Source organism: Halichoeres trimaculatus, unplaced genomic scaffold, assembly GCF_033239565.1.
Source record: "Halichoeres trimaculatus isolate MK-OKI-2021-1 unplaced genomic scaffold, fHalTri1.1 fHalTri1_scaffold_1, whole genome shotgun sequence".
Lineage (NCBI taxonomy): Eukaryota > Metazoa > Chordata > Actinopteri > Labriformes > Labridae > Halichoeres > Halichoeres trimaculatus.
The window spans coordinates 24,081,885-24,109,047 of NW_027437179.1; the positions used below are offsets into that span (position 1 = coordinate 24,081,885).

Consider the following 27,163-nt stretch of genomic DNA (forward strand, 5'->3'; position numbering starts at 1 on the left):
GTCTATGAACAATAATTACAGAAAAATCCATCTTATCTGTCTGTTTTTGTCAATAAAAAACAAGACTTCTCATTCAGTGTGGTCATGTTGCGGCCCATTCCTTCATCCGTGCATCTAGTGTACCCTTTACTTTTGTCTGTACACACTTGAGGAAACCCTTGAACTTTATGGTACTGGTTTGAAGGGTGCTTTCAATGATGTTAAAGGTGACCTACAGGAAATAGGCAACAAACTCTGGGTGATATATTAACGCTAATATTTGGTGCAACACTTCTCTAAAGTACAAAGATGGCGTGTCTTGCAACAGCTACAAGTGAGTGCATCAGTGTCATCGGCGAATTCTTTAACAGCAGCATCTAGAAACTTTCTTTACATTCAACCTTGTGTGTGTGTGTGTGTGTGTGTGTGTGTGTGTGTGTGTGTGTGTGTGTGTGTGTGTGTGTGTGTGTGTGTGTGTGTGTGTGTGCAGGGAAGGTCCAGTCCGTAAGATATTTTTGCATTGTGTAATACCACTGAGCTTTAAACATTCAACCAGAGCTTTGCATTCTCTCCGCTCCACCTCGTCTCAATCATTTCTACAAGTCCACTTGTTTTGTGAGGGACAGACAGCAGGAATGAGGAGGGATTATGGGAAGGCTCAGTCATGTTCTCTGTCCTATTACTGTCTCTGCTCCAGGGTAGTAGAACAGGATCACCTCCACACCCCTGCTCTCTGATCTCTTAGTCTTTGGTTTCGAGGTTGAGAGGTGGTACCTGCTTTAGCGCCTGAAGGAGGGCAGGGGAGTCCATAGGGGTCTGGGATATGGCTGGAGCTGGAGAACCTCCCCGTGGAGACAACACCAGCTGAGGTGGAGATGGCCTTTCGCTGGGCATGGCAGATGCAGAGCCTCCCATCCCAGGGTACAGCATGGGCACTGCTCCGGGGTACCAGCACTTCTCCAGCATTGGCAGGTAGGCCGCAGCAGAGGGTGGAATGAGGTAGAAAGGCATGCAGAGAGGGTGTGGAGGAGGAGGAGGTGGATGGTTGGGAGATACGCTCATGTAGCTTCCATAGCCACTCGACGAGGATGAGGATTCTCCACCGGACAGCAGCTCATCCTCTGACGACTCAACCCGTGGTCGTTTGTGACGTGGCTCATCATCCTCCCGCTTGATGCCAGAGCTCTGCCTCTCACCCAGCGCTCGCTTCAGCTGGCTCTCCTGCCCGTAGTAATCTGGACGACCCTGTTGAGCTCCTGAGTCTGTCTTCTCCAGCTCCCCTCCGTAGCCGCTGTCTGTGTCTGTGTCACTGCCACTCTGCTCGCCACTTGGTGGAGCATAGGCCCGCTGGATGACAGGCACGCAGTTTCTCCCATAACCCTCGCTGGGTTTAGGTGGGAGGCTGGTGGGTGTCTCCTTGTGAGGTTGGTGCTGGTGGTAGGCAGGAGCCTCCTCAGGGTGAGGGCTGGGAGGAGTGCGTGGTCGAACTGGGCCTTGCAGCACCTCTGCGGCTACCTTGTGGAGGTGACTGATGACGTGGGATGGTGAGAAATCTCTATCAGACTCATGGTTGGCCAGATACTGAAGAATCTCCTTGGCACACATGTGGAAACCAGAGCGGAACATCTCCTCAGACTTCTCCTGGCTGACAGGAGGCTGCTCTGAAGAGACAAAAGAGACCAAACAGTCAGAAAACACAGTTGATGCACTTATTGCCCAGCATACGCTTTCTGCTTAAAAGTTTGCAGTTGGTCTGACAAAATCCTCTTGTGCCCCCGATGCATGTTGATGTGCATGCACGTGTCTGATGTGCAACTTACCAATTTGCATGCCATTCTGCAGGGCTAGGATCTTCTGCTGCTGTTGCTCGAGAAGGGAGTTGAGGGCTTTCACGTGCTTGAGTGTCAGCTCTAAAACCACAGCCTTCTCCAGATGGCCCAGAGTCTGTAGGAAACACAAAGCGTCAGCACATCCTCACCTCTTACATAACACATGAAGACTACACTATACCATCCATGTATATAGGATTTTGATGACCTAAAAACCACATTGCAACAGGGGCATAAATACCGGCAGAAATAACTACAAAATGTATTATATAATCTGAAAGATAAGATTAAATCTACAGAAACTACCCAATCTATTTTAAGAATTATTTGTATCAAAACTTTAATTTATTTCTTCATAACTTAAATAATTTTTCTATTCTCTCTTCAATTCAGTTTAATCAATGACACAAGAGGTTCTTTTTAGTATGGGTCGTCAGTCACTGGCTGCTGACGCAAATAGTTTACAAGGTGCACTACCATAGCCGGCCACTAGATAGCGTATACCACTCAATCCAGTAAAACCCATCTCTCTCCTGTAACAGCTTGAACTCACCGTGAGTTTCAGGTGCTCTGGCAGTAAATCTTTCAACTGGGCAATGCACTCATTTATCCGGTCACGCCTTTTCTTCTCAATAAGTCTGTGAGGCAGTTTGTAGGTTTCCTGCAACAACAAACAAAACAGCATATGAAGGGTTAATCGGCGGATCTGTAAGCTCACATTCAGCCCTCTGTGAAGGCAGTCCGATAGGGAGGACTAGGAGAGTTATGTCATAGCAGGAATTAGGTCAACCTTTTATGGGACTACAGGACTACTGCCAGTCTAATTCCTCCCCTGTAGTTCACACCCTTTTACGAAGACCCTGATTATTACTTAACAAGGACACAGTAAATAGAATAATAACCAACCTTGCTCTCCTCTCCCCGTTTCATTCCCCGTCTGGGTTTATAAACATACATCGGGTAATCCATCCTAAAGAAATAAGAAAAGGGAAACGACATTTAACAAAATTGTTTTGTTGGTTTATTAAAAGAGTCAGAGAAAACTAAAACAAAGAAATTCTATAAAAAAAAAACTTGTCCGTATTGTAAAGCCATTAAAGAGTGAAACTTACCCCTGCACGTCTGACAGATCAGCCTGATGTTTGGATAGAGGAGGCGGTTGCGCGCTTGGAATTCTCTCCATTCTGTTTTACTCCAGTTACGCAGTCAAAGTAGATGTACTTTTCCAATGCAGTCACAAATAGTTTGGCATTTATGACGCGTGAAGAAAAAAAAAGACGAGCCGTAAAATGCACTAAAGTGCTTCAAACGGTACAAGTCGGTGATAGTTCGTGTCGCTCGATGCTACTCAAACTAATGTAAAGGTTGTTTTTGTCAGGTTAGTCCCTGCGATTTCAAACCTGTGATCACTCCGCGGAAAGAAGGTAACCCTCTTTGGTGGCGCGTTGGGAAAGTGGGGGAGGACAGAGCGACGAGTTAAATAAACCCTCTGACTCTCCGCTCAGCCTGACCTACCTCTGTCACATGAGGCTCACGTGTTAAACGGCGCTGTATCCTCGGCGGGGAGACCGCCCATTTTCTACCGATAAGGAGCCTCAGTGGGCGGGCGGCTGCAGACGTCAGCGCAGGAGGCGGGACGCGTCGGATCCCGTGTACCACCATGCTGAAGTGTATGGAAACAAGGCTGTGCTCGCCACGGCGCGGGGAACGTGCTGGCAGAGAATCAGTGCAGGACACCAACAGGACCCGTGCACGAGAGGAAAGTGAAGATAGTGCTGACCGCCAATGAAAAGAAAATAATACATTTCACAAACCGTGGTCGCCACGAGTTTACATATTGACCTGTGGGATAAGTGTAAATGTGACGTCACGATATGTCGTTACATTCTATCAATTTAAAACAGAGTATTATTTTACAATTAATGGCATCAGCACGTCCATGTTTATCTATTTTTTATACCTTAAAAATATTTAAACCATATAATAATCACCTCCTAACATACGTTGAGCATTTGAGCAATTGAGCAATGTTTAACAAGGCGACCTGAAATATTATCCCACCAATATGACAAAAATTGTTCACTTGAAAAAAAGCATTTTGAACCATCATCTGCAATCATTTTACAAAGCATATGAATTCCGAGTTCAGATGCGCTTTTTTGTGTAACAATAACAGCACATAGCGTCCAGTCGTGTCTAAAATTGATCTTATTTTCTCCAGGAGGCAGGTCAGCTCCACATCAACAGCATGAAAACCACGTGCACTCTTTGCACGGATGAGTGCGTGGACTCCATGTTTGTTGTCATGAGGCGGTCCCGGCTGTCACGTTGATCTCCTCATGGCCCCAGGAGCCTGCTGAGCTCAGGGCACGTCCAGAATCCCAGTACATCCAGCACACAGCAGCTGCACCTGTCTGCTGCAGGCAAGGGGCACGTACTTATCACACCAGTGATGCAGATTTACATTAAGACATTTTACGACAGCATATACATGAGGCGTGCCAGGGAAGGTTGCCTGTAGTCTACATCACCACGTTTACTAGGCAATAGATTTAATCATTGGAGAAATGCAAATGTAAAATACCTGTACAAAGTCTCCAAATTAACCACTAACACGTGTTTTTTCCCCACTACATACATACAACATAGAATACACTGATACTAAAATGCATGAAGATTGTTTTGTGTTCAAGCATTTAGTTTAAAAAAAAGTGTATGAAGAATACAGGACACATTTGGCTTGATGGAAGCAATAATTTAAATCAATTGTTATTCTAGCTCATGGCAAAAAAAAAAATCCACTAAAGAATAAGAAGGTTACCAAAATTGAATTCCTTTTTTTTTTTTTTTTTTTTTTTACATTTCACAAAATTTCTCTCCAGTATTTCTACCTTAAAGTCTAGCTTAGACATCTATAATAATCTGTTCCTAACTCATATATTGCATACTTTTTATACCCTGCTTTAGTTTAGTTTTGTTGCAAGTGGTGAATACCTCTCAAGCCAGCAATGTTTGATCCGGACACTCATTTAACTTGCAATTTAATTTGATGTTCTCTTTACACTCTTAACAGTTTTGATGGTATGATATAAAAAACCCTCTACTTTCATTGTCATATGATGTCTTTATTCATTGACTGATTAATACAGGAATACTTTGTCACAGTAACAAGTAATGTCCCTCATTCCTGAAGAGGGCTTCAAAAGACCAGCATTGTACCACGTAAGTACATTAACTACATTCCTGCATTTTTGTCAATTAAATGTAATTGGGGTGGGCTATAGAAGTCATAATTTCAAAATGACCGCGGCACAGATCTCAGTGACTCTGATGTAATTGGATAAATGATGGAAAGTCCCTTAAAACAATCTGTGCAATTAGACACTGATCGAAAAGTCAGTTAACACTACTTATGTATTTTTTTTTTTACTTGTTAGTTCTCAATTTCTTTTGACAATCTTCCTGGGCTATAAAATTATCTTTTTGCGAAATGTATTCTTGTTCCTAACAATAAATCCTCGTAAAACAACTGGTTGTTAGCATGTTCATTCCAAAAGCACAACCTATAGTGTCCATGGAGCCTTCCTGGGCTTTGATAAACTCAAAAAGGGACAAATTGAAACCAATAATGTGCAAATTGTATTAGGGCTCAACATACGAACAAATTTCCTCTTGCACCGTAGTGATGAGATAAGTACACTTCCTCATTTGTAGATAAGACTCCAGAGTTCAACTGTCTGCCACCCAAACTGACTCCTGTGTGAGGCCATTCATTCATCTGACTGCAGCGCTACAAAGGGATGGAACCACAAAAATATAGTTAAATACATTACAAGGTACACTTAGGGAAAAATGCAAACATCCTTTTGACCTTTACTCTCACATGTTTTCAACACACTTCTTTATTTAAATAGACTCCAGGAAAGGAATGTACAATTCAGACACAAACCATCTAATCATATAAAAGTACAGTTTGGTCAAGCAGCACTCCAAATATCATTTACTTTTTTGTCTTTATTTTTCACATGCACCCAGTCACTCAATCAGTCATTTATTTATTTTTTCTGTTTTTAACAAAGTGACCAACCAAAACAAAGCATTTATCTGTGTGCTACAAAAACTATCAGTGCTTTGAGACTAAATGTAAGAAAGGAATATTAAATAATTCAGTGCAGAAAAAACTGATTTTAAGTTTCTCCCAAAATCATTTTAAGTTTGGATTTACAGTACAAACCCTATGTGACGTAATATCCCTACAATAATAAAGCACATCATAAACAGACTTCAGAGTGAAGCATTCCTGAATTCCTTCTGCATGATCTGTAGATTTTCTATGACTTCATCATTCAGAATGAAAGTAGTTGAAAAACTTCTATTAATTCACAACTCTTTCTCTTGTTTAAAGTGTCGTTGAGCAAAAAGAACCTTCATTAGAGAGGGCAAAGAGCTATACGTGTGATAACAATCACTTACCCTGGGGTTAATAATAACACACTGTTATGGTTTTATAACGGCACTGAGGCGCTTTTTCAAAAGTACGGTGATTGTCCACAGGTTTCATTTGTCTTCATTTTTTAAATAAAGATAGTATAATTTGAAATATAAAAGCAAAAACCAGTTACCAAAATATAGTTAATCTTAAATAGACATTGCATATCACTGAGCCTGTCTATTGCTGTCTGAAAAAAAGCAAAATATTAAATAAAGTCTTTCAGAGTCAAACAAATCTTGTAATCCATTTGTGACCTGAGTTTGCTGGTGGATCAAAATCTCGGTACACAAGGTCACTTGAGGAACAATAGCTGATCTTTGGCATGCTGTGAGTGTAGCTGAACACAGTAGAAGGCATTCTGGGTATTAAAGCTGATGTCAGTATTTTTTATCTCTAAATTCTTACAGGACGGGCTTCTCAGGTCCTGAGGCACTTAGTGCAAATTCCACCCACACCGACACTTCCACACTAGAGGCTGTGAGTAACACACTCACGTAACTTTCGCTGCAGACACACACTCAGAGGCACACATGCTGTAGGAGTGTCTGGTCGAGAGTACAGTCAGACATTGACCTAAATACAAACTGCAGTTGGACACGTTTTGGCTTTCTCCTGACTAGCATGTGTCACGCTGTCAGGAGTGCTCAGGCACTGGTGAAACTGGACCCACAGGGCCCTCAGGCAGGCTGCTGGGGATTGATGTTCATGTGAGGTGGATGACCAAGAAGACCAATTCTTTGCTTCTGTTTCCTCTGCTCTGTCATCTGCACAGAGATACCAAAACAACAGTTTACATCTTTGCTCTGTGGTTTCATCTACAGTTTTGACCACCAAAAGCAATATTTACAAGAGTGGGTCCATGTTTTATTTTCAAGAAACATATAAATCATAGTAAACAAATTCCTTCTTCTATTTCATGTTATTTCTTTGTCCCAAAATGCAAGCCAGTGAGAATGAAATTTTAGTGAAGAATTTTAAAGTTGAAAACTTTGGAGAAACCTGTTTTTCCTAACCTGTTTCAAGCCAGTCTCTGGTGTATGGAGACTGGCTCTAAAAGCTAAGGAGTCCCCATGAGGTCCTGTATTAGACTGTGTATTTGTCATCTGTGACTTCACTGAGACCACGTTAATGTTTTATATAGTCTAATCCTGACAAAGGCCATACTCAAATATCAGCCATAACTGAAGAATTTAACATACTAACAGCAAATACAAGAAACTTTGACTGAAGATGATCTTAAATACAAGTACAGTGATGAAATTTTTTATTTTATTTTATTAAGTTCTTTTCTGCTGGTTTTTCATGCCCTAAATCAAAGAGGACAGGACCCGGGCTGACCACTTGAGTGTCCAGCCTTATGGGGTATGCAATCTTAGCAGTTTGAGTGTGAAAACTTCAATAATCTAGTGTTTGTCAACCACCTGCTCTACTGCAATTGTTCTGACTCCTGTCATCCCAATATGATCCTTCCTTGCTCTAAAAAAAGAGATTGCATCATCTAAAATGCTTGAATAAAGGTCTCAAATGGTAGTTTGCAAACTGGTTTTGATGTTTTCTTTGTGGACTGAGTCCTGATAATTGTTGTTTCCTGGTTCTGCTGTTTGTATAAAGCTGTGGTAATGGTTGTTGCAGTAGTTTTATATTTAACTGCAGAGGAATTAGAATAGAAAAACAGAAGATGTAGACCCTTTAAGGTAGAACTACGCATTTCATATGTGTCCAAGAGAAGATGAAAAATAACCAAAGCTGTCGTGTCAACTGTACTTGACATTGTCTGACTACAATCATGGCAAATAAACAAGTGTAAAATACAAATCCTTTGAAATTTCTTAACAAAACATAAAAGTTGGAAACCTTAGTCAACACTTATATCAAGGTTGACCAAAACATTTTTAGGGGTAGACACGATTAAAGCTTGCGAACAATTAGGCAATGCTTGATCTCTCGTCACGTCATACCTGCTCTTTGAGCTCAGTCAGCTGTCCAGACAGGTTTGCGACCAGCCTCATGGTGGACTCCAGCTTCTCCTGCAGGTTTCTGATTTCATTTTGCTCGCCCTCTGCATCACTGCTCACCAGTGACATTGCACGCATCCGTGGGAACCAGTCCAGGTTGTGCTCCTGCAGTACACAAAGCATTCCAGACACTTCATTATTCATTTCAGGGATTATAATTCACCTCATTTACAGTTAAGAAATAAAGCAACAAGCTGGATTTATGTCAAAAAAGTGTTTCATGAACAGGAATTGTTAAAGTCAGGTTCTCAAGTGTTCAACTGTGAGCTCTAAAACCAATTGAACTGAAACATACTATAACAGAAATTTAAGAGAGCCACCAAACAGTCCTCATTATGCTCAGACCGTTTTTAGAATATCACTGCAACTCATGTGTTGTCTTGATCCTCAGACTTCCTGTTTGTATTCAAGAGTCTCTTTGTGCCATTAAATGTGCATGACCGCTGTGTCTGACAGGTCTGATAAGAAAAGAGGAAGACACTATGCTGCTGTGGTGAGTGTGAGTGTAAGTGAGTGTAGGCAGGCCAGTGCATGTTTCCATGGCTGACTCAGTAGAATAATCTTATAAACTCAATTCAGATACAAAAAGTGACATAGAGGTAATCAGCAACAGCTCATAGGTATACAGGACTGATCCCTTAAAATTGGTGCCAATAAAATTAGCAGATGCAGAAAAAAATCCACAAAACAGCTTTGAAAAGAAGACCATAACTTGAGATGTCTGCTATTAAGAAAAGAAATAGTAGAGGAAGATTTTACAAATTATTATTCCTGTAAACACCGAGAACACAGCTGCTTCTGATCCTATTCAGCATGGGGATAAATACTTAATCCAAATAAAGTACCGGAGTCAGCTAAATGTAATCCATTTCCAAGAAATAAGACGACCCAAACAATGAACCGAGGAGGAGGATGTGTGTTTTCTGGGTGTGTTTGTGCTTTTTATTTACCTTGATCATCTCAGCCACGTAGCTCTCGGGGCCGGTGTATTCGGTGGAGTCTTTCACTTTTACCAGCACTATGAAGAAGAGGTAGTGCCACATGTTGTGCTCTTCTTTAATGTGCTCCTCAAAAGTTACTGTCTTGTTGTCGAACTTATCACGCTCCAGACCTGCAGAGGAGCAATAACAAACTTTACCGTAACTTGAAAAAGGTAACTACTGCTCAGGTAAAGGTGATCAAAAGTGGGAACATCATATGAACATAAAGAAAATTAGCTCTAGTTTTGCTCAAGATAACTTGTAAAGCCAACGCCTCCTTCAAAAAGATGAAGAGAAATGTCCTTACTAATTGATGAGAGTAATAATTAAGAGTAAATTAGACAGTGCTGGTTAAAAAATATAATAATACAGAATTAAGAACTGTATCTGAATTTAAGCTGTTGAAAAAAGTATCAGTCATGTTAGGCTGTGAGATAGAGTATGTTTTTCTGATTAGTTGTTAACTGTAGTATAAAAGAGAAAACACAAAGAGCATTAACTGTTCTTTATTTCAGACTGATCTGAAAACCTAAATATAAACACATAAATCTACACATCACTCTTTAGTAGCTGGATGCTTTTATATATTTTACAGTACTTCAGACAGTTCAAAAGTTCAATTGTGACATACCAACTTTCACAACACAAGCAGTTTTTTCAAATTCTCTTAAGTACTTTCTTTCACTCAGTTTCCTATTATCTCAGTTCCTCTCTGTAACTTTAGAGCTTCTGTGAGGAACTTTTGGTTTGAGTTGTTTTTGGTGCTCCCCATGGACAAATCTTTTATCTTTCATCATATTTGTTGCGTTTTAGTATTTTTTTTTTTTAGTTTATAATTACCTTGACTGACACTTGCCCCTCACTTTGTTTACAGGTATTTCTATACATAACTTTAAAGAAACACTAAATCTTGTTGCTGATGGTCTTGTTTGAGTCGGTAGCTCATAAAGTGGCATCATTATTTATTTTAGACTGTTTCATAAACGGTCAAAACCTCTTACAGGGGCTTTAATATAAAGGCCAAACTCAAGCTCCTATTTTTAGGACTATGAAATCACAGCTGAGAGGTGGGGATAGAGGGGAGTTGAAAGACTGAGATATAGATTTGCTTTGTGAACTTAATTTCAAAATCAAATAAAATATCACAGCGGCACAAAACCCTTAACGTGCTTGTCTTTATTGTCAGCTGAGGTTTTATGAGCCGTCCATCCATTAACTTTACCAGATTTAACTTTTGGGGATCAAGGGGGGTTGGGGCTGGTGGAGTCTTTGGGAGCAAGGAAGGGTACACTCTGTACAGGTCACCAGTCTATCATAGGGCTAATATGTAGAAACAACCTTTACACCAAAAAAAACAACAACAACGTAACTCAATGAGGGAAATTGTTCAGTGTCTCTCTCCAATTTAACAGAGGTTCTTAGCAACCTACTGAACTCCTCCTTTTTTCATCTTCTCTAAACAAGATGTAAGGAAACTTTTTGGGGTTAATCCTACTTTTGGCCCACACTCTTTTCATCCAGGTAAAATTAATCAAACTGCACAAAAGTTTCTTAATAAGGTTTCTTAATAATAAATTAAGTTTAATAATAAATTAAGTTTCTTAATTTTTTCCTAACTTAAATTGTGTATATATTTTGTATTTACTCTGTGCAAAGTTTTTTATTTAATATTGTAATTATTATTATTCTTCTCTACTACTTAAGCTTTATTTTTTCTACTTTTGTAATTCTATCCACAACGTTTGTACTGAGAGAGTGCAGTTTAAACCGGAGTCAAGTTCCTTGTATTCTTGAAAATACTTGGCGAATAAAGGTGATTCTGATTCTGATTCTGATTGGTATCTTTTACATTTGAACTGATATGGTACTGATGCCCTGCACCTGGTAATTGGTACTGGTTCTCAACAGTACCAATTTTCGGTACTTTTTTGTGTTAATGTGGTAAGACATATTATTTGTTTAATAATAAAATCTCAAAGTTTTTGAATTCAACATTTCTATTCTTAAGTATATAGCCTTGCAATGCTGTGTTCATGTTCAGCATGGAAAATCGCCTACTCTTACACCCTCTCACTGTCACAAGGATGTGTTTAGGTACCTAAAGATGGTACTGTTTGATTTTATTTGGACCGGTACTGGTACTACAGATGGAATTCGATCAGAACCTATAAAAGTACCTAATTCGATACCCATCCCTATTCTTAATGCAGTTCAATTTAAAACCCTAAAACTAAGTGAGAGATCGATGGCTTATGAAACTGAGCGGGAGGATGTAGAGCCACTTAAGCCCATGGAGGTCGGCTTCTAATCTCTGCATCTCCTGTTCCCTTGTGGTCCCTGTTGAAACCATGGAGACGGCAGCTCCCCCTGTGTCCTGGCCTTCTTTAACATGAGTGAGTCACAGCTGATGGCTGCATGGTGACATAATACTGTTCTCGTTCCATATGCTTACCACTTGTCCTCACTGCCTGACCTTACAAGCACACACATGCTCACAGCATGTTCCACTGGGCTAACACACACACTCACACACAGCAGCATGCACGTATTAAACCCCTGGACAAATGTAGAAAGATATGTAATGGAAATGCAGTTTGGGTCAAGAGTAAAGTTGCAAAACACATATGCTCTCACAATCAATGTGTGTGAGTGGGAGAAAATGAGTGTGCCTGTGAGACAGACATGAATAATAGAGGCGAGCAGAGCAGGAAGCTCAACATGACTCAGCCTTCTTTGGAACGACAGTGCAGTGAAAGAGAGGAGGGGGGACTTTTCACTTTTCACACCTTCAAAGATGCTCCGAGCAGTAACCACAAAGACACCAAGAAATCAAACATCACATCATGACAGGCAAAACAAGGGAGTTAACCAACTGACACGAGATGGATCTTGGAAGAGTATGAATGACGCACAGCCTTTGAAACATGGAGCTACTCTAACGAGAGCGCAGCCCTGCTGAGCTGGCAGGGTGCCCTCATGATTAGAGAAGTAATCCTGTCACTGCAAAGTAAGAGGGTTGACTTCCAGGACAAAATCCTTAGAAAACTTTATCAGAACATGCTACTGAGAAAGCTCTACCACATAAGATTACACGAAACAGAACAGGGGCAAATAACTGTTCAAAATCAATATCTGATATAACTGGGTTTAAGACTTTTCTAGGGCAGGGATAAAACATTTTGCAACAAAATCTGCAATCCCAATCATTTGCTCCTCCACCCTGAGTCTGAGCTTGTACCATCTGACAAATACCTCCAGCACAAGCCCACAGGTTTTAAAAAGTCATTTGTGCCTTCAGCACTCACAGTCTTAAAGATCCTTGATGCTGTGTGGTGAAAGCACTGCGATGCTTCTGTCTTTTTTTTTTTTTTAACAGTGGTTCAAGTTGTGTTTTGATGCTGTTTGTTGTTTTCTCTAGTTATTTATTGATGTTAGTGTGGAGGCAGGTTCATGTCTGCTGTATTGGATATGAGGAAAGTTGGGAAGTAAACAATAAAAAGGTAAATTATGTACCCTCTCATATCACACTGTATCCCATCATATCATATTGTGCTATACAGAATTGTTTTATCATTTGTTCTGCTTAAAAATCATTCTAGCACAAGTCCAAAAATCTATGGCTAATAACAGATGTATAATTAGTAGTGACCAATTAATAAAACAGCCAGTACTTTGAGCAGATGTAAACTGCAAAGTGCAGATTATTGCACCAGAGACAAAATCAAAGAGTCAAAAACAGTTCTTTCAACGTGTTAAATCAAGGAATCTCACCACAAATGAAACAGGTCGTCTTCAGCACTTCCTCTTTCTTCTGTTTTTCACTCCTCAGATCAGCAAAGGTGTCGATGATTACTCCAAAAATGAGATTAAGGACAATAATAATGACCATGAAGAAGAACAGCAAGTCGTAAATCACTCTGGCTGCAAACAAAGGCTCCTGGAAAGAAAAAAAAAAACGTGATAAATAGAGAGTGGAGGGAATCTTTGAAGTAACCATTAGTTTCCATCTGATTAATTTTCCTTTTTTTCAGTTTTGAGCACAGTTTTAAGTAAATTTTAGGAGCACATGTGCTTTTTAATGGAGGACTAATTTAGACAGATTGTCCCATTTAGACATGTGACCCAAAGGTCAGCTCTTTATGTAAACATGTGTTGGGGATAATGTTTTGAGTTCTGAACCAGGTTAACCTTCTCCATCATGGATGTTAATGGTAACACTAGACTGCAAGTGTGCCCTGCCAGATGCTACAGAAACAGAGACGGCCGGAGGACGGTTGACCTGCTATGGTCTTTAGGTGGAACACAGTTTGAAACTGTATACTCTGTACTACAGAGGAGAAATCTTTGATTTTACTTTGATAACCAACAAGTGGAATCATAAATCAGGTCAAACAGACTCATTTGTTCAGTTTTAAGTAAGTCGCCTTAGGAGCAAATGGTGGATTTTGTGCCTGACAGCACTCAATAGAAAGGGAGTACTCTACAGTGATCAGCAGACAGATAAAGTCACACACCTGCTCAAATGTCAATAAAAATACTGAATACATAAATAAACTAAAACACTGAGAAATTCTGTCACCCACATGGAAATCAAACTGCTGTTTTACTTTATAAAATTAGCACATAAGCCACCACTGCTGTATATTGTGGGTACATGAGAAAGATATTTACATCCTCTTTTGACATCATCAGTGGTTGAGACTGAATTCGGTGGAAGTCTGAGGTTTTAGTTCTGAAAGGGGGTGGAGGCCGTGCAGCTGGATGGAAATCTTGTGAAACCTCTTTAATGTTGAAACAGAAACAACCCCAGCACATGATGGGCTCACAGCCAACTCTAATGACCCGTAACGCAGCTGGGGTTGCTAAACAGTCCCAGCCCATCCACACACACTTACACAGAGACACACACAGCCACACAAGAGTCAGGGGCACAATCCGAGGTGTCGTACCTCTTTGGAAGGCTTACGAAGAACATCCCCTACACCCCCTCCACTCCTCAGGCCATGACTCAGCACAGTGACGATGCACATAAGAAGAGAGTCACAGGTCCGCTCCATGTCGCTATCCTTCTCACCAACATCCCCAGAAGCTGAGGGAGCAGAAAGGCAAGCTTTAGCCTGGCCACTTATGAGAATGTAAAGGTAGCAGAAAGAAAACTTGTTTTTATTTCAACCCGGGCCTTCTGCTGAGTTTATGCGTACCAGAAGCTGCTATATTGACTGATATGTACATAACTGCAGCACCAGGAAGCAATATCAAAAGCAGAATGCTTTAAAAACGTTACAATCAGACTACTGGTATAAGTGCCACCAGGACACATACATTTTAATTTATGCAACATTTATTGAAAGACCTCTGCTCAACCTGGCTCAAAACTCAGTATGGTGCAAATTCAATAGATACTGCTTGTGTGCAGGAATGTCCCTTCATTTAATCCTGCCTGTTTATTATTTGACTCTTGTTTGCTTTGATGAAGGCCTGACAGGTTAAAAGCTGGGAGAATTAAAGTAAAACTTCAGAGTGTGCAGATATTCTACAGAAAATGAAGATGCATTCAAAATTTCAAATCTCAGATGAGATGTTTACCTTGTCGTATACTTTTATTTAACACAGTGCTCACTCTAATGGATCATCTTTTTTGTTTGTAACTACCCTTGACTTGGTTGGAGGACTTGGTATCTGTAGAAACTTTGTTTACAAGTTTTGTCTCATACCATGAAGATTCTTAGTCAAAACAAGTGTTTGTTTCTGCACTGGAATGTGAAAGTAGCTGTGGTTGAACTTGATCTGAGGCAAACAGAGTCAAAGCATTGGCTTATAGGACTGATTTATCTAATCAGGTAGTGTTTGTTGGTAGGCCAAGGCAAGGATACATTCGTACAGTTTAGGAATCTTTTGACCTGTGAGCTGTCAGATACAATGAAAAGCATCACAATTCTGCCAATGGGTGTGTTTATGATTTGACAACCTTTGTTTTCATGTTGTTGACTGGTAAGGCAGCCAAGAGAGAAAAACTCCTGCTCTGACTCAATATTTAGTCATTTCATAAAGTTGTTTTTCCAACAGTATTTTGATGACAAAACAAACATAACTTAGCCAAAAATAACTTTACTTTCTGGTTTAATCACGAAGACGCCACACATCCTGACCAGCAGGGACTTTCCAGGTATGTAAACCTTTTAGGACTCCAAATGCTGATGTCACATGCAGGCTGAAGAGGTTGCATGTCAGTCATTTAGGTCAAAGACCAGTCATGCAACAGCAAACTTTTACAACATGAACAACCACACTGGTTCAAGTATGGCAGTCAGACTCAAAAATAAACTGACCTTCTGCTTTGTCAGTCCCTGAGGCGACAGATTTTCTTTATGTTACGGTCAGTTATACCAGAGAGAGTGAATGAGAGCACTATTCTCGTAGTGAAAAAAAAATCTCTGCAGTCTCTGTGTCTGACTGTACAACTTTATCTGACAACAATATAAACCCATCTTATGTACAATTTGTAAACAATTTTATGATTAAGCAATATTTTTTCAACAGCTGTTGAATGTAAAGACATATCTTCTTATGTGTTTTTAAAACAACATTAAATTGCAATTTACATTACCTTCCTGTGAGTCTCCTGTGGTGCAGTTCTCATCAGTACCTCCATGACACATCCCTGAGGACAAAAACTCGCTAGCCAAACTCGCTCCATTTTCTAAAAGTAAAAATTGAGAGTTCATTAAAACAAGAATAAGTAAACTAAAAGCTATCTTTGAAAATGATTTTAGACAGAAGCTTCCCCTCACTCAGAGTTGTGTTTGGGATACGATCAACCTCCAGGATGAAGTCGTCTTTGAAGAAAATATAACCAACAATGGAGAACAGGTAGACCAAGATGAGGGCGAGCACAGCGGTGAGCACAATGGAGCGTCCATTACGGGTCACACTTTTGATCACATTGAGCAGCGTTTCTTCTCTGTATACCAGGTCAAACAGCTACAGGGCCAAAGCACATGATTGTGTAGTTTGTAAATGTCTTTAAGAAGTCATAAAAAACTGTCAGATCAACTACTGTCTTGTCCTTCTTTACAAACAGCACATATGTTGCAAAGCTGCACCAAAAAAAACCTGTAAGCTTTAGATTGTTTTTTTGCTGCAAAATGCACCTTTAAACATTTTGACCTCCTTTAAAACTACCGTACTCTATCTGACAAGCGTTACATAAGTTTATAACATCCTGTTATTACAGTATAAAACTTCTGATGTGTTTTCCTGGATCTGTAAGGAGCTGCTCAGACCTGTGTGTGTGTGTGTGTGTGTGTGTGTGTGTGTGTGTGTGTGTGTGTGTGTGTGTGTGTGTGTGTGTGTGTGTGAGTGTATAACAGTCCTGATACTGACATATTCAGTCTGACACATCATAAAGTAGATCAGAGGAAGCTGTAAACAGCGCTTAACAACCTAACTACAACACCCCCACAACACAACCAAATAAGGAAAAACTCCAGCATGCAAACATGAAACATTCTCAAAAGCGCCATGATGGAAATTTATTATCTCACAAGGATTGTTTTACACATGGTTTTACTCAAAATTGTCTGCATTCGTACTGTTTTTCTTCACCTGCGTGTTGAAGCCTTGTAATGCAGAGATGTGTTTGTGTGAGTGTGTTTACAATGCTTAAGCACATATTCTCAGCATGTATGTACACTGAGGGTGTGTGTTTGTGCTTCTCTTACCAACAGACTGTAAAAGAAGACGTGGACAAACACCCCAAGACTGCAGATGATGAGGTACATGAGGTGGTAGAGAAACTCAAAGTCCAACACCATGGCTTTGTAGCCACGTGTGAAGGTCCCGCGATTCCCCACAAAACTTATCAGGAAGATGATTTTATTGCACACCTGAAAAAAAAAGTTTTTAAAATTTTAAAAAATGTCAGAGAGGGCTTTAAGGATGAATGACACAGAGTGTATTTTGTCTTTCTGTAGAAAAAAAATTCACTTAACTCTTTTAATTAGAGACCCTGAGAAGGGGTTGATGAAAACCTAGCTAACATGGCACCTGCAGGAACTGACTTCTTAGTCATATGTGTGTGTAACTGGGTCTCAGAGTTTGTTTTCAAGAGAAACCCTCTATGATACAAGGCTTGGGACAGGAAAAGTATCATTGTGACATCTGTAGAAAATGTTCAGGGAAGAGGTCATCAGTGGTAAATCTTTATTCCTTTAGTAATGAAATGAAGGTATCGCCTGCTAATGTAGAGAGGTTAACATGGTACAATAAAAAACAGGGTGACACATGATCTGTCTGACCAGCTGCATGTAAACAAGCTGAGTGACCAGGATACTGCATGGAAACGTGTTCTCTGATCTCCTGCTCTGACATGATCTCCTTCAATGACCGTGTTTCTTGTAAACACGTGAACTTAGCTATCGTGGGAAGAGATTAGAGAGTTTGGACAACACTTTACTTTTCATGTGTGTGTGCTTGTGTGTTAGGGAACACATAGAAAATGGCTGGCGAGAGCAGAGATGGTGTCACACTCTCTCTAGGGTCCAGTGACGCACTTCACACCCCATAACCCGTCAGGGTGCTGCCAGAGGGGTGGGGCAGGGGGGCAAAACTACAAGCAGACATGCTGCTGGCTTGCAAGTGGGCAAAGGTGCAAATGAGGGCTGAAAGAAAACTTAGAGTAGGCATAGTTTTGGTTACAATAACTCGAAAGAACAAGCTATAGTGTTTGTGAGTGATAAAAATGAAAGTGTTTTGAGAAGTTCCCCAGAAAAAAAACAAACCCCCACACATACTCACCGACTTCACCTACCTGCAACTTTATATCTGATCTGTCACAACACTGCACTACCTACACTGTGTACATTAGTTTCCCTTTTCTGTATTTATTACATTTTTATAAGTAAATGCTTAATTTTTTTACACTTAAATTTCAATACATATTGTTGGGGGAGAGGAATTACATTTTTAGTCATTTTATCTGTTCTCATATAAATATTAAACCTTTGACTCCATAAATCCTTGAACACAGGAGAGACACTAAACATTACAGATTTCAGGTCTCTTGCCCCTTCCTACTCAATAAAGAAGGTTTATGTGATAAGCTCACATCCTGCTAATAGCTCCGAGGACAGCTGTTAAGAAAAATGTCAATAACATTTATTATTATTTATTATTAGATTATTCAGGAAAACAAGGACAGGGTGTTCTCAAAACTCCACACTGCTGAATTTTCTCAACAGTTTTTAACAATGCTGTTTTATTTTTCATAGCTAAATCCTTTAGTGACTTTTGTGCTAAAATCATCCAAAAAGACATGAAAGGACAGCCAATTACAATTTCCTGTGAGCTCCAGGTGACTTTTTAAAATTTCTTATTAGATCCTACTTACAGTCCAAAGCCATAAAAGTATTTTCAGGGCAATGATTTCATAATTACAACCAAGACTTACTGCATGACTAACACCATCATATGGGTGAACTGACCCTTTAAGGCATCATACTCACATTAAAGGCACCGAGGAGGAAGAGGGTCGGCTCCAGGCCGACAGAGAAGATGAGACGGAGGATGGTGATGATGACAAGGGCACGGATGCCCAGTGGTTGGGGCATAACAATGACAATGATCAGCGTTGCCAGGACTCCCATCCAAAGCAGAGCGGACAGGTGGGGATCCAGCACAACTGCAAAAGGGAAGGAATCATAGACACAAACATTATGAGTGCATCTCTATGGGACAAGCCAAAAACTGATTAACCTGACATCCTTCTTATGAATGTGAACATGAAACCATCTGTACAGGACGAGAAGATGACTCTGCAGTTTGTGGATCAACAATCTTTTTTACTGGCTTCTGCTCTCTACTGCCTCCCAGGAAGCCTCAGGCAGTCATTAGGGAGACTTTGAACTCAAAAACAGCCAGTTACATAACACACAAAAGTATATGACATACTTTTTTTGTATGTGTGTGTGTGTGCTAAGCTTAAATGAGAGCCTACCTGAAGCTCTCTCTGATCTTAGGCTTGATCCAGGATTAGTGTCCTAGCCAGGGGTTTCATGTTGCAACAAATCACTCAGGCTAAAACCCTGGACCAAGTTTGACCAACCTAAAAAACAAGACCACACCCAACCTGCCTTCTGATCTGTAACTAATCCCGCTTTGTTGAAACACAGGACTAGCATGTGTGCGAGTGCGTGTGTTCATGGATTAACCTCAAACAACACATGAGTGAAAAAAACACAACAAAGGGCTGCACTGGTGTTAAAAAGGTGGGAAAGAAATTTTAAAAAACAAAATGATGGAGGGCTGGAAGGATTAAAAGACAGAGTCTCAATGGATTAGAAAGCAGAGGGGGAGAAATGTGGGTGAGGGAGCCCTCCTTACCTCCTTCCCTCCCCCTAGATTCCTCCCCCTCCCAATCCGTGTCGAGATCACATGACAGGTGCCACTTACATAACAGCCGTCTCTAAAAATACCTCAGCTGAAAGATTTATGAGGAATGAGGAGGGAGCAGCACACAGATCCAGTGATGTGGCAGACTGAAGGGGGGCGCTTACGTGCACTCACAAACCTTACACTTATACCTCATGCTTTTATGTGCGAGCAGATGATTGTGGGCTGAATAAAACCTAAAAAGCTCAAAAAGCCCAAAACATGTATGTCAGTGTGTGATTTTACGTGTTTTATGAGGTCATGACGCCAACTAATGCTTTTCTTCTCATAGCTTTCTGTCGTGCATACAGGAAGAACACACTGACCCAGATCTCCTGCTCTTATAACCGTCGTTTTAAAGCCCTGAGCAGGGAGGGACAAGCCAGCACAGTGTGAATGTGTAGGACAGAGAGGGATCAGGGGCCCAAAGCCATAAAGGTGCCTGTTACAGCAGGCTAGAGGAATGCTGGAGGCTCACGTGATGGTCAAAACAACTAAGGAGAGGTGAAACTCAGTCAGGCCTGAGAGCTGTTTTTGCCTCTGTTTGTAACAAAAAAGTAGGTCCTTGAACGAGTTACAGTTCGATCACAAGTATAATATGACTGAACTAAATTATTAGAACTTGTGTTTGGTGTCAGAGCTATTCTTCCCTGCCTAACTTTCCTTTTGTGATTCATAAAAACACGTAAATACATCCTTATCAGTAATCCAGAACAGAAGTTTAAAATCTTTTTAGCCCACAACCTCAAAAAGAGCAGTGCATTAGACAGGCCACCCCTGTCCCCACCAGGGGAACACACCAATGGGCAAACTTAGAAACTGACATTGAAATAAAATAAAATAAAATAATGTAAAATAAAATAAAATAAAAAAGGACTAAGATCCTTAACAGAGCCGGTCTGCACAAAGTTAAAGGGCAACTCCGGTTTTTTGACACCTGGACCTTATTTATAGGTGTGTGCATGCTCATATACTCACTCAGACAAACATCGTGCAGCTCGGAGTCCTTCAGAAGTTATTTAGATCCAACCGATTTTAGCCGCACTTAGCGGGGGCCACGGCAAGGGAGCTTCAGCGTGGGACATAATCTCTGCAAAATCGCTCATTTCGGCTATATTTTTTCATCCATCGCCAGTGTTATAAAATCAGCTCTTCTACCGCCTTCAGACTACGACTATGAGTTTGACGGTTGTCCTTACTGGTTTGAGCCTGAGTACACGGACGAGGAGCTCCATGAAAGAAGGATGCAGAGGGAGAGAGACGAAGAGCTGGCTCGAGAACAACTAACAGGAGCACGTCCACGACTCAATGAAAACTGGTGGTGCGCTTGTGGACAGTGTTCGCCTATGGCAACAGAAGAGGAGTGTGTTTGTGATAACGATGGATAGCGATGGATGAAAAAATATAGCCGAAATGAGCGATTTTGCAGAGATTATGTCCCGCGCTGAAGCTCCCTTGCCGTGGCCCCCGCTAAGTGCGGCTAAAATCAGTTGGATCTAAATAACTTCTGAAGGACTCCGAGCTGCACGATGTTTGTCTGAGTGAGTATATGAGCATGCAAACACCTACAAATAAGGTCCAGGAGTCAAAAAACCGGAGTTGCCCTTTAAGTCTACCATTGTGCACATATTAATGTCCTTCCTAAATTTATCTGCTGCCACTGTCACCGTTGTTATCCTGGCTTAGTCAACTCAGGGGTCTCTGGGCAACAAAGAAATGTTGAAAACAAATCAAACGCTTTCTTTTTGTATGGTTTTATGTCAAATGTATCTCATATTTTTGTTGAGAATCCAACAAAAGGGCATCGAGACCTCAGCTTTGGAAACCGAACTAGGATTGACGACAGTGGATCCAAAAGTAAGGGTTGTGAGACAGTGATGGAAGGATCATGAGATGCCATGTAAATAAAAATAAAAGTAAACTAGAAAAGCACTCAGAGAGCGCAGACCTCAGTCAAGCATGTTGTGATTGTAACGCAACACTTTAGTCCTACTTTAATGTTATACTCCCTTTCAGCAGACTGTCTGCTACAATTTGGTGTTAGTTGCAGGTTTGTATGATAATTTGTTACCTGACAGTGTTGAAAATTATGATGACCCAGTACATATTTCATATTCCAGATCTTAGTATCCAGAATATTGGCAGGATCTGGATCGTACTTTTACATCTGTCAGAAATTATCGTGACCTTGCTACTTTTTGACTTGTGTTGTTCACAGACAAACAGACAGGACGACAGACTCTCCCAAGAACATAACTTCCTTGGTGAAGGTAGAAATTCGAATGATTGCAAATATGCATTTTTCAACTATTCTTGTATAATAGATTAGTGTATTTTCTAAAGTTGATAAATGTAGCTGTTGTTATGGTTTTTTGGATGTTGTGTTGTCCAATAATGTTGCAAGGTCTTTGTACAATCTATTATTGGCCTATTACTGTGTGTGAGGCGATGTGAGCAATGTTTGACACCACACAGGGAGATGTGGTCACCAAAATTTTTGGACCCCTGATGAACAATTTTAAAGAAATCAGCTTTATTATTTGTTGTAGTTTTCCACAATTTTTATTCAAACCCTACACTTTTTAAAGAAACAACAACAACAAAAAAATCCTGTGAAAACAGACGTATCAACAAATCAAAATCAAAACTTAAATGTTTTAATATACAGCCTAGAATATTCATCTACCTTCTGTGTCTCGCTTATTTTTTTGTTAACTTATAACAGCTTGATGATTATGCAAGTTAAGAAACTCATCTGAACACACCTTACCTTTCATAAAACAAAAGCAGCAGAGAAAAGTCTGAAAAGGGAAACTTCACCAACTAACAATTACAGACAAATCTCAAAAAGAAAGGTTTGGCAGCTGGATAGACAAACGTTTGAAGTCTAACACATGATGTATGACTTTTTTTGATCATTTGATACATGCTGTTTAATTTTCCTACCTGAGTGATTGTAATTTTTGTTTATGGAAGACTAAATGACAGTGGGCACTCCTGTGTTTACGCCAGTCTCCATGGTAATGAAAGACAAATATGAGCTCAAAGCTTTGGCAACATGGACTTTGGTAAACACACTCATTTGTGTGTGTGTGTGTGTGTGTGTGTGTGTGTGTGTGTGTGTGTGTGTGTGTGTGTGTGTGTGTGTGTGTGTGTGTGTGTGTGTGTGTATTAGCTGGTAAGGGGATGTGAGTGTCTGAGACATAGGCAGAGGCCTCCTAAAGTCCTGTTTTTAATCCTGGTCAGGTGATCAGAAGTCAGCGGATCAGACCTCTGCAGTTAAAAGAGATCAGTAGGTCAGTGATGATGCAGGAGAAGGATCAAGAGTCAGATCTTCAAAGTCGATCAGTGTGGGTGTCTCAACCATATGACCTGCCTCACAGACCCTTTAATTACAATGTGACGTAAATGTTGAGATCCAACTAGAAAACATCTAATGACAGGCAATCCAGGACTGTCAGTAGAGGGGACTGTGTGGTTCCAAACAGAAGGACCACTCTTCCAGCTCAGCTCAGGAAGCAAGACACTTACCTTTCTTTTAAAAGAAATTCAAAATTATGGTTTAGATATGGTCAATTGTGTGACCACCTGGTCTGAAATTTCAATTTCACTGCATTTTGTTGTATGTTTGTAATGATTTTTGCAATATGTTTATAGTACTGTTTTAATTTTCTTTTTCAATGCATTTCATTTATTGTAGTGCTCATGCCACCTGCCCCAGAGACTACAGTTTAAAACTAGCCAAATTGGCTAAACCGGCGTATTTACAGAAATGTTTATTAAGATGCATCGTCTCTGTATATTAAACCAATAAATTAAACTAAGCTAGAAAACTACACAGTGCTCACTGAGTACAAACTTTGGCGACATAACACAGCAGTGAGCAAAAGCCTTTTCACCTCTTGATCTCTGGTTGTCTGTCAAGGCTTTGATGCTTGTTTTATCTAGTGCAGCACCTTTAAGCAAACTGTCATTGTTTTGATGTTTTCTTTGCGCACATCAGATTAAAATGTAAAAGGTATAAACAGACAGTTGAAGACATGTCAGCAAGTCCCATCCTTCCTGTTTGCATCATGAGTACATCACCTTTTTTTGACCCGGTCTCCAGAGAAGTCTAAAAATTGCAGCACACACAAATGTACCTCTGTGGAGCAGCATGAGTTCCACATCAACACGCATTAAAAAAGTCCCTGCAAAGCTGGTGGCTGGTTTGTATGCATAACAAAATCTGAGCTAATCTTACAGGTATTATACAAGTCAAAGTGTTTGAAAGAGATTATGACTGAAATTTCTTTTTAAAAAAGTTGCTTTCACACTCCTGAGTCCACTGATGTGTGACTGACCTCCATTGACCCCCTCCAGAGGGTAGAAGAAGCAGACGAGCAGGTTCATGAGGACAGCTAGGTTGAAGGAAACGTTGCTCCACACTGACATGTTTCTGGAGCACCAGTACAGCACATGCTGGGCTGAAGAGAAGGGAAATACATCATGTATCATTTCCAAATGTAAGCTTGAGCTAGGAAGGTCAATGAATTTCTGAAGAACTGAACTGAAAACTCAAAAGTGTGCAGACTGCATGTTACCATCCATGTCTAACTAACAGCTCAAACCCCCGGGACATAAAAGACTTAAAACGTGGGCTCATATACTCATATTTATTCATTGCAACCCTAAAAATGCTGTTTCAAATGTACTGATTAACCAAATTGTTTTCAACTTAATCTCTGTTAAGCAGCTTTGGGGATATGTTAAAACAATAAATGTAAAAAAAAAAAAAACCTAATAGGATTGATTCAAATAAGAAAAAAAAAGTTTTTATACTGAGTAGTAAGGCTGTTTTATCAAAAGGCTTTTTCCAGAAACTGCCGAGAGAGACTGGAGAATTTGTTAACGATGTTGAGTGGAACATCAATACTTTAGCATCCAAATTAGAGACTCAAAACAAGCCACTGACACTGCTTCAAAGAGATTACCTCTCCTCTACTTTTGTTTTTTAACCCTCTGGTTCAGTAGAAAACAGTAACAGATGCAGGGACTTTTCTCTGTCCATTCCCTCCTCTAAGTGAGAGACGGTGTGTGTGTGGGGGTTTGCAGACTTCTCCTCGGATTAGAAGTGTGACTGAGTGTGGGTGCTGGTCTGAGCGTGTTTGTGTGTGTGTGCGTGAGCAGCAGAGCTCTCCAAGAGTTGTGATTCATAAAGTTACTGTACAAATGTTCACAGCTCAGTGAACGTTGGAAAGCCCCTGTCTGCTTTTAGACAGTGGAAACATACAAATACACAACACTAGCACACAAAGTGACATAGTTAGAACTGCTTCTGATTTTCTCTACACACACACCCATCCTTCCATCTGATTTTCATCCAGCTCATCCTGTTCAGGCACAGGTCTACAACCAAAATGGGTTTGGTAAGGGTTGGGTTGTATCTTGGACATGTTGCCAGACTGCTGCTGGCACAAAGAATTACACAACCATGTTCTTAGCGGTGGTAGATAAAGAGTTTGCAGTCTATCTAACCAGCTGACCAAATCTCTTACAGCTGCTCCCAAGATTCTTCAACCAAAGTCTTTTCAGACATTCAGACAAACCTCTGTAAGCAAAAAGAAATGCAACTGAATCTTATGAAGTTTACTGGGATTGAGTCACTGAGACCAAATAAATTCATTTGTTATCAATGTATTAAAATCATAGATTTCAATGCTTACAAATTTCTTGTGGAGGGTTTGCACCGAGGACGGCTAAAGAATACCAACTCAAGAAAAAAACTTTGGACACTATAAACTCGAAAAAGGTCAAAGATGATTAAGTTCAAAATATTAAAAAAAAAAAGGTCTGTTATAATGTTGGTGTCAGGTCTGGTCTAACTACTGCCTACTGCTAGTGCGAGACATCAGCAGATATAGAAAAAAAGATGACAGCATTATGTAAAAAAGTAACTAAAATAATAAAACAATTAAAAACACAAGTGATTGTGAAAACCCAAGAAAGCAGAGAAATTTAAGCTTATTTTCCAGCTTAAGCACATAAGTCAGAAGCTGAGGTCTGTAGTTGGAACTTTTGACAGTTTGGAAGTCAATTATCCACTATCACATCAAGAACAACGCCTGAAGCAATTTCTAGGACAAAAAAAGTCAGACACTAAGTTTGCACAACATCAGCTGACCAGTAAAAAGGGACTATTTGAAGAAAAAGTCCCATGTATAAAAGCTTATTGAGTTTCTTGATAGCCAAACAGGCTCACCAAATCCTGTCACAACTTTTTGTTATGCTCCACACTAACTGACTGCATGAGCCATCATCCTTTCTGCAAACAGACCCTTCGTATTGTGTCTTTTAATTCTGATGATTTTTTATACACTGTAAAATGTAAACAAAGAACTCATGAAGCAAACATTTGGTTAAACAGTCATAAAAATGTATTTCTCTACACATAATTCTCACAACTGACTATAGGTCACCACTGGACCCTTCCCTTTGCCACACAAGCTGCATCTCATTCTTACCTCTGAGCTTCTTCTGCCAGTTCATCTCGTTGAAGAGGTCCTCTGCCCGCAGGAAGAAGTCATTGATCTTGCTGCCCTGCTCGTCTCTCTCTGTGGTGTAGTACACTCTCAGTTTGGACTCAGAGGTCAGGAACTCACAGATGTTTGGCACAGGGAACACGATCTCCTCCATGGTGCGATCCTGGCGTACAATCTGGAGACAGAGACACTCTGTTACATCCAAAGAGCCAATTAGCTTGAAATCTGCTGATCCACATGGTGCATAATCTGTGAGTTATTTTGGTATCTTTGTATTGCTTTTTGAGATTCAATGCTGTTTGATGTGTATTGTGACCTCAATCTGTGCCGTGTGCTTAGCGTAGAACTCAAGGGCCTCATCCCCCTCTCCATTGGCCCCTCCTGGCCTTAACATGATGGACAGCTCCTTGTTGTGACGAGCCAACTGCATGGAGAAAATGCATCCAAGAAGTGAGCTTAATTCATGATTCTAAACAAATGTATCATATTCAGATCCAACAACACCTGATGCAAGAAAGAAAAGTAGACCTGGTGAGCCAAGATATAAATGTTGTGTCCAACATTTCGGGGAGAAGCAGCATCATGTTCCTCTTCTTCTCCGCTGTCTTCCTCCTCTTGTGTGTCCTCAAACTCCACCTCTCCCTGCAGGTAGGCCTTCTTTATCACCTCCACCTATAGACACATGATCACTGTAATTTTACAGGGAGTACTTTGATACCTGAAGACGAATCAGAACATTTTCACTGCCACATAGAAAGGGATAAATTGGTCAAGTGTGCAAGGTGCTATTTCTCACAAGCTCTTTGGGTCTCATGTTGTAGAGAATCCTCTCGGCATTCTCACTGTCATGGCGACTCTCCATGATGGCCAGGAGCAGCTTGGATGCATTGTTCTGGGAAAATATGAAAAAAAGAGAAAG

General features: G+C 40.4%; 2 protein-coding genes across 11 annotated transcripts in view; both read right to left on the reverse strand.

The window, feature by feature from the left end:
* Positions 1–406: 406 nt before the first annotated feature.
* On the reverse strand, positions 407–3,376 carry LOC141791010 (class E basic helix-loop-helix protein 40-like). Its single transcript, XM_074671232.1, has 5 exons — positions 2,921–3,376; positions 2,715–2,778; positions 2,362–2,469; positions 1,800–1,923; positions 407–1,640 (listed from the first exon to the last, which is right to left on the reverse strand). Exons 1-5 carry the CDS (start codon positions 2,989–2,991, stop codon positions 721–723), a joined length of 1,287 nt encoding a protein of 428 aa, XP_074527333.1. The 5' UTR covers positions 2,992–3,376; the 3' UTR covers positions 407–720.
* Positions 3,377–5,592: 2,216 nt separating this feature from the next.
* The window catches only part of LOC141792534 (inositol 1,4,5-trisphosphate-gated calcium channel ITPR1), a 77,950-nt gene continuing 56,379 nt past the window's right edge, over positions 5,593–27,163 (reverse strand). For all 10 annotated transcript variants that reach the window (XM_074673216.1, XM_074673218.1, XM_074673217.1 and 7 more), the window contains 14 exons: positions 27,041–27,136; positions 26,773–26,916; positions 26,561–26,668; positions 26,227–26,419; positions 24,067–24,189; positions 18,799–18,974; positions 17,017–17,181; positions 16,087–16,276; positions 15,903–15,995; positions 14,245–14,384; positions 13,067–13,232; positions 9,266–9,426; positions 8,259–8,420; positions 5,593–7,064 (listed from right to left, as the gene is read on the reverse strand). In XM_074673216.1, the coding sequence (XP_074529317.1) occupies positions 6,978–7,064; positions 8,259–8,420; positions 9,266–9,426; positions 13,067–13,232; positions 14,245–14,384; positions 15,903–15,995; positions 16,087–16,276; positions 17,017–17,181; positions 18,799–18,974; positions 24,067–24,189; positions 26,227–26,419; positions 26,561–26,668; positions 26,773–26,916; positions 27,041–27,136 (2,004 nt within the window). In that variant the 3' untranslated portion in view covers positions 5,593–6,977. The remainder of the gene's footprint in view (positions 7,065–8,258; positions 8,421–9,265; positions 9,427–13,066; positions 13,233–14,244; positions 14,385–15,902; positions 15,996–16,086; positions 16,277–17,016; positions 17,182–18,798; positions 18,975–24,066; positions 24,190–26,226; positions 26,420–26,560; positions 26,669–26,772; positions 26,917–27,040; positions 27,137–27,163) is intronic.

Coding starts and splice junctions, on each gene's coding strand:
- LOC141791010 (XM_074671232.1), bottom strand. CDS start 2,991: ATGGAGAGAATTCCAAGCGCGCAACCGCCTCCTCTATCCAAACATCAG. Junction 2,470..2,714: donor AACGGGGAGAGGAGAGCAAG/GTTGGTTATTAT, acceptor TTGTTGTTGCAG/GAAACCTACAAACTGCCTCA. Junction 1,641..1,799: donor GCAGAATGGCATGCAAATTG/GTAAGTTGCACA, acceptor TTGTCTCTTCAG/AGCAGCCTCCTGTCAGCCAG.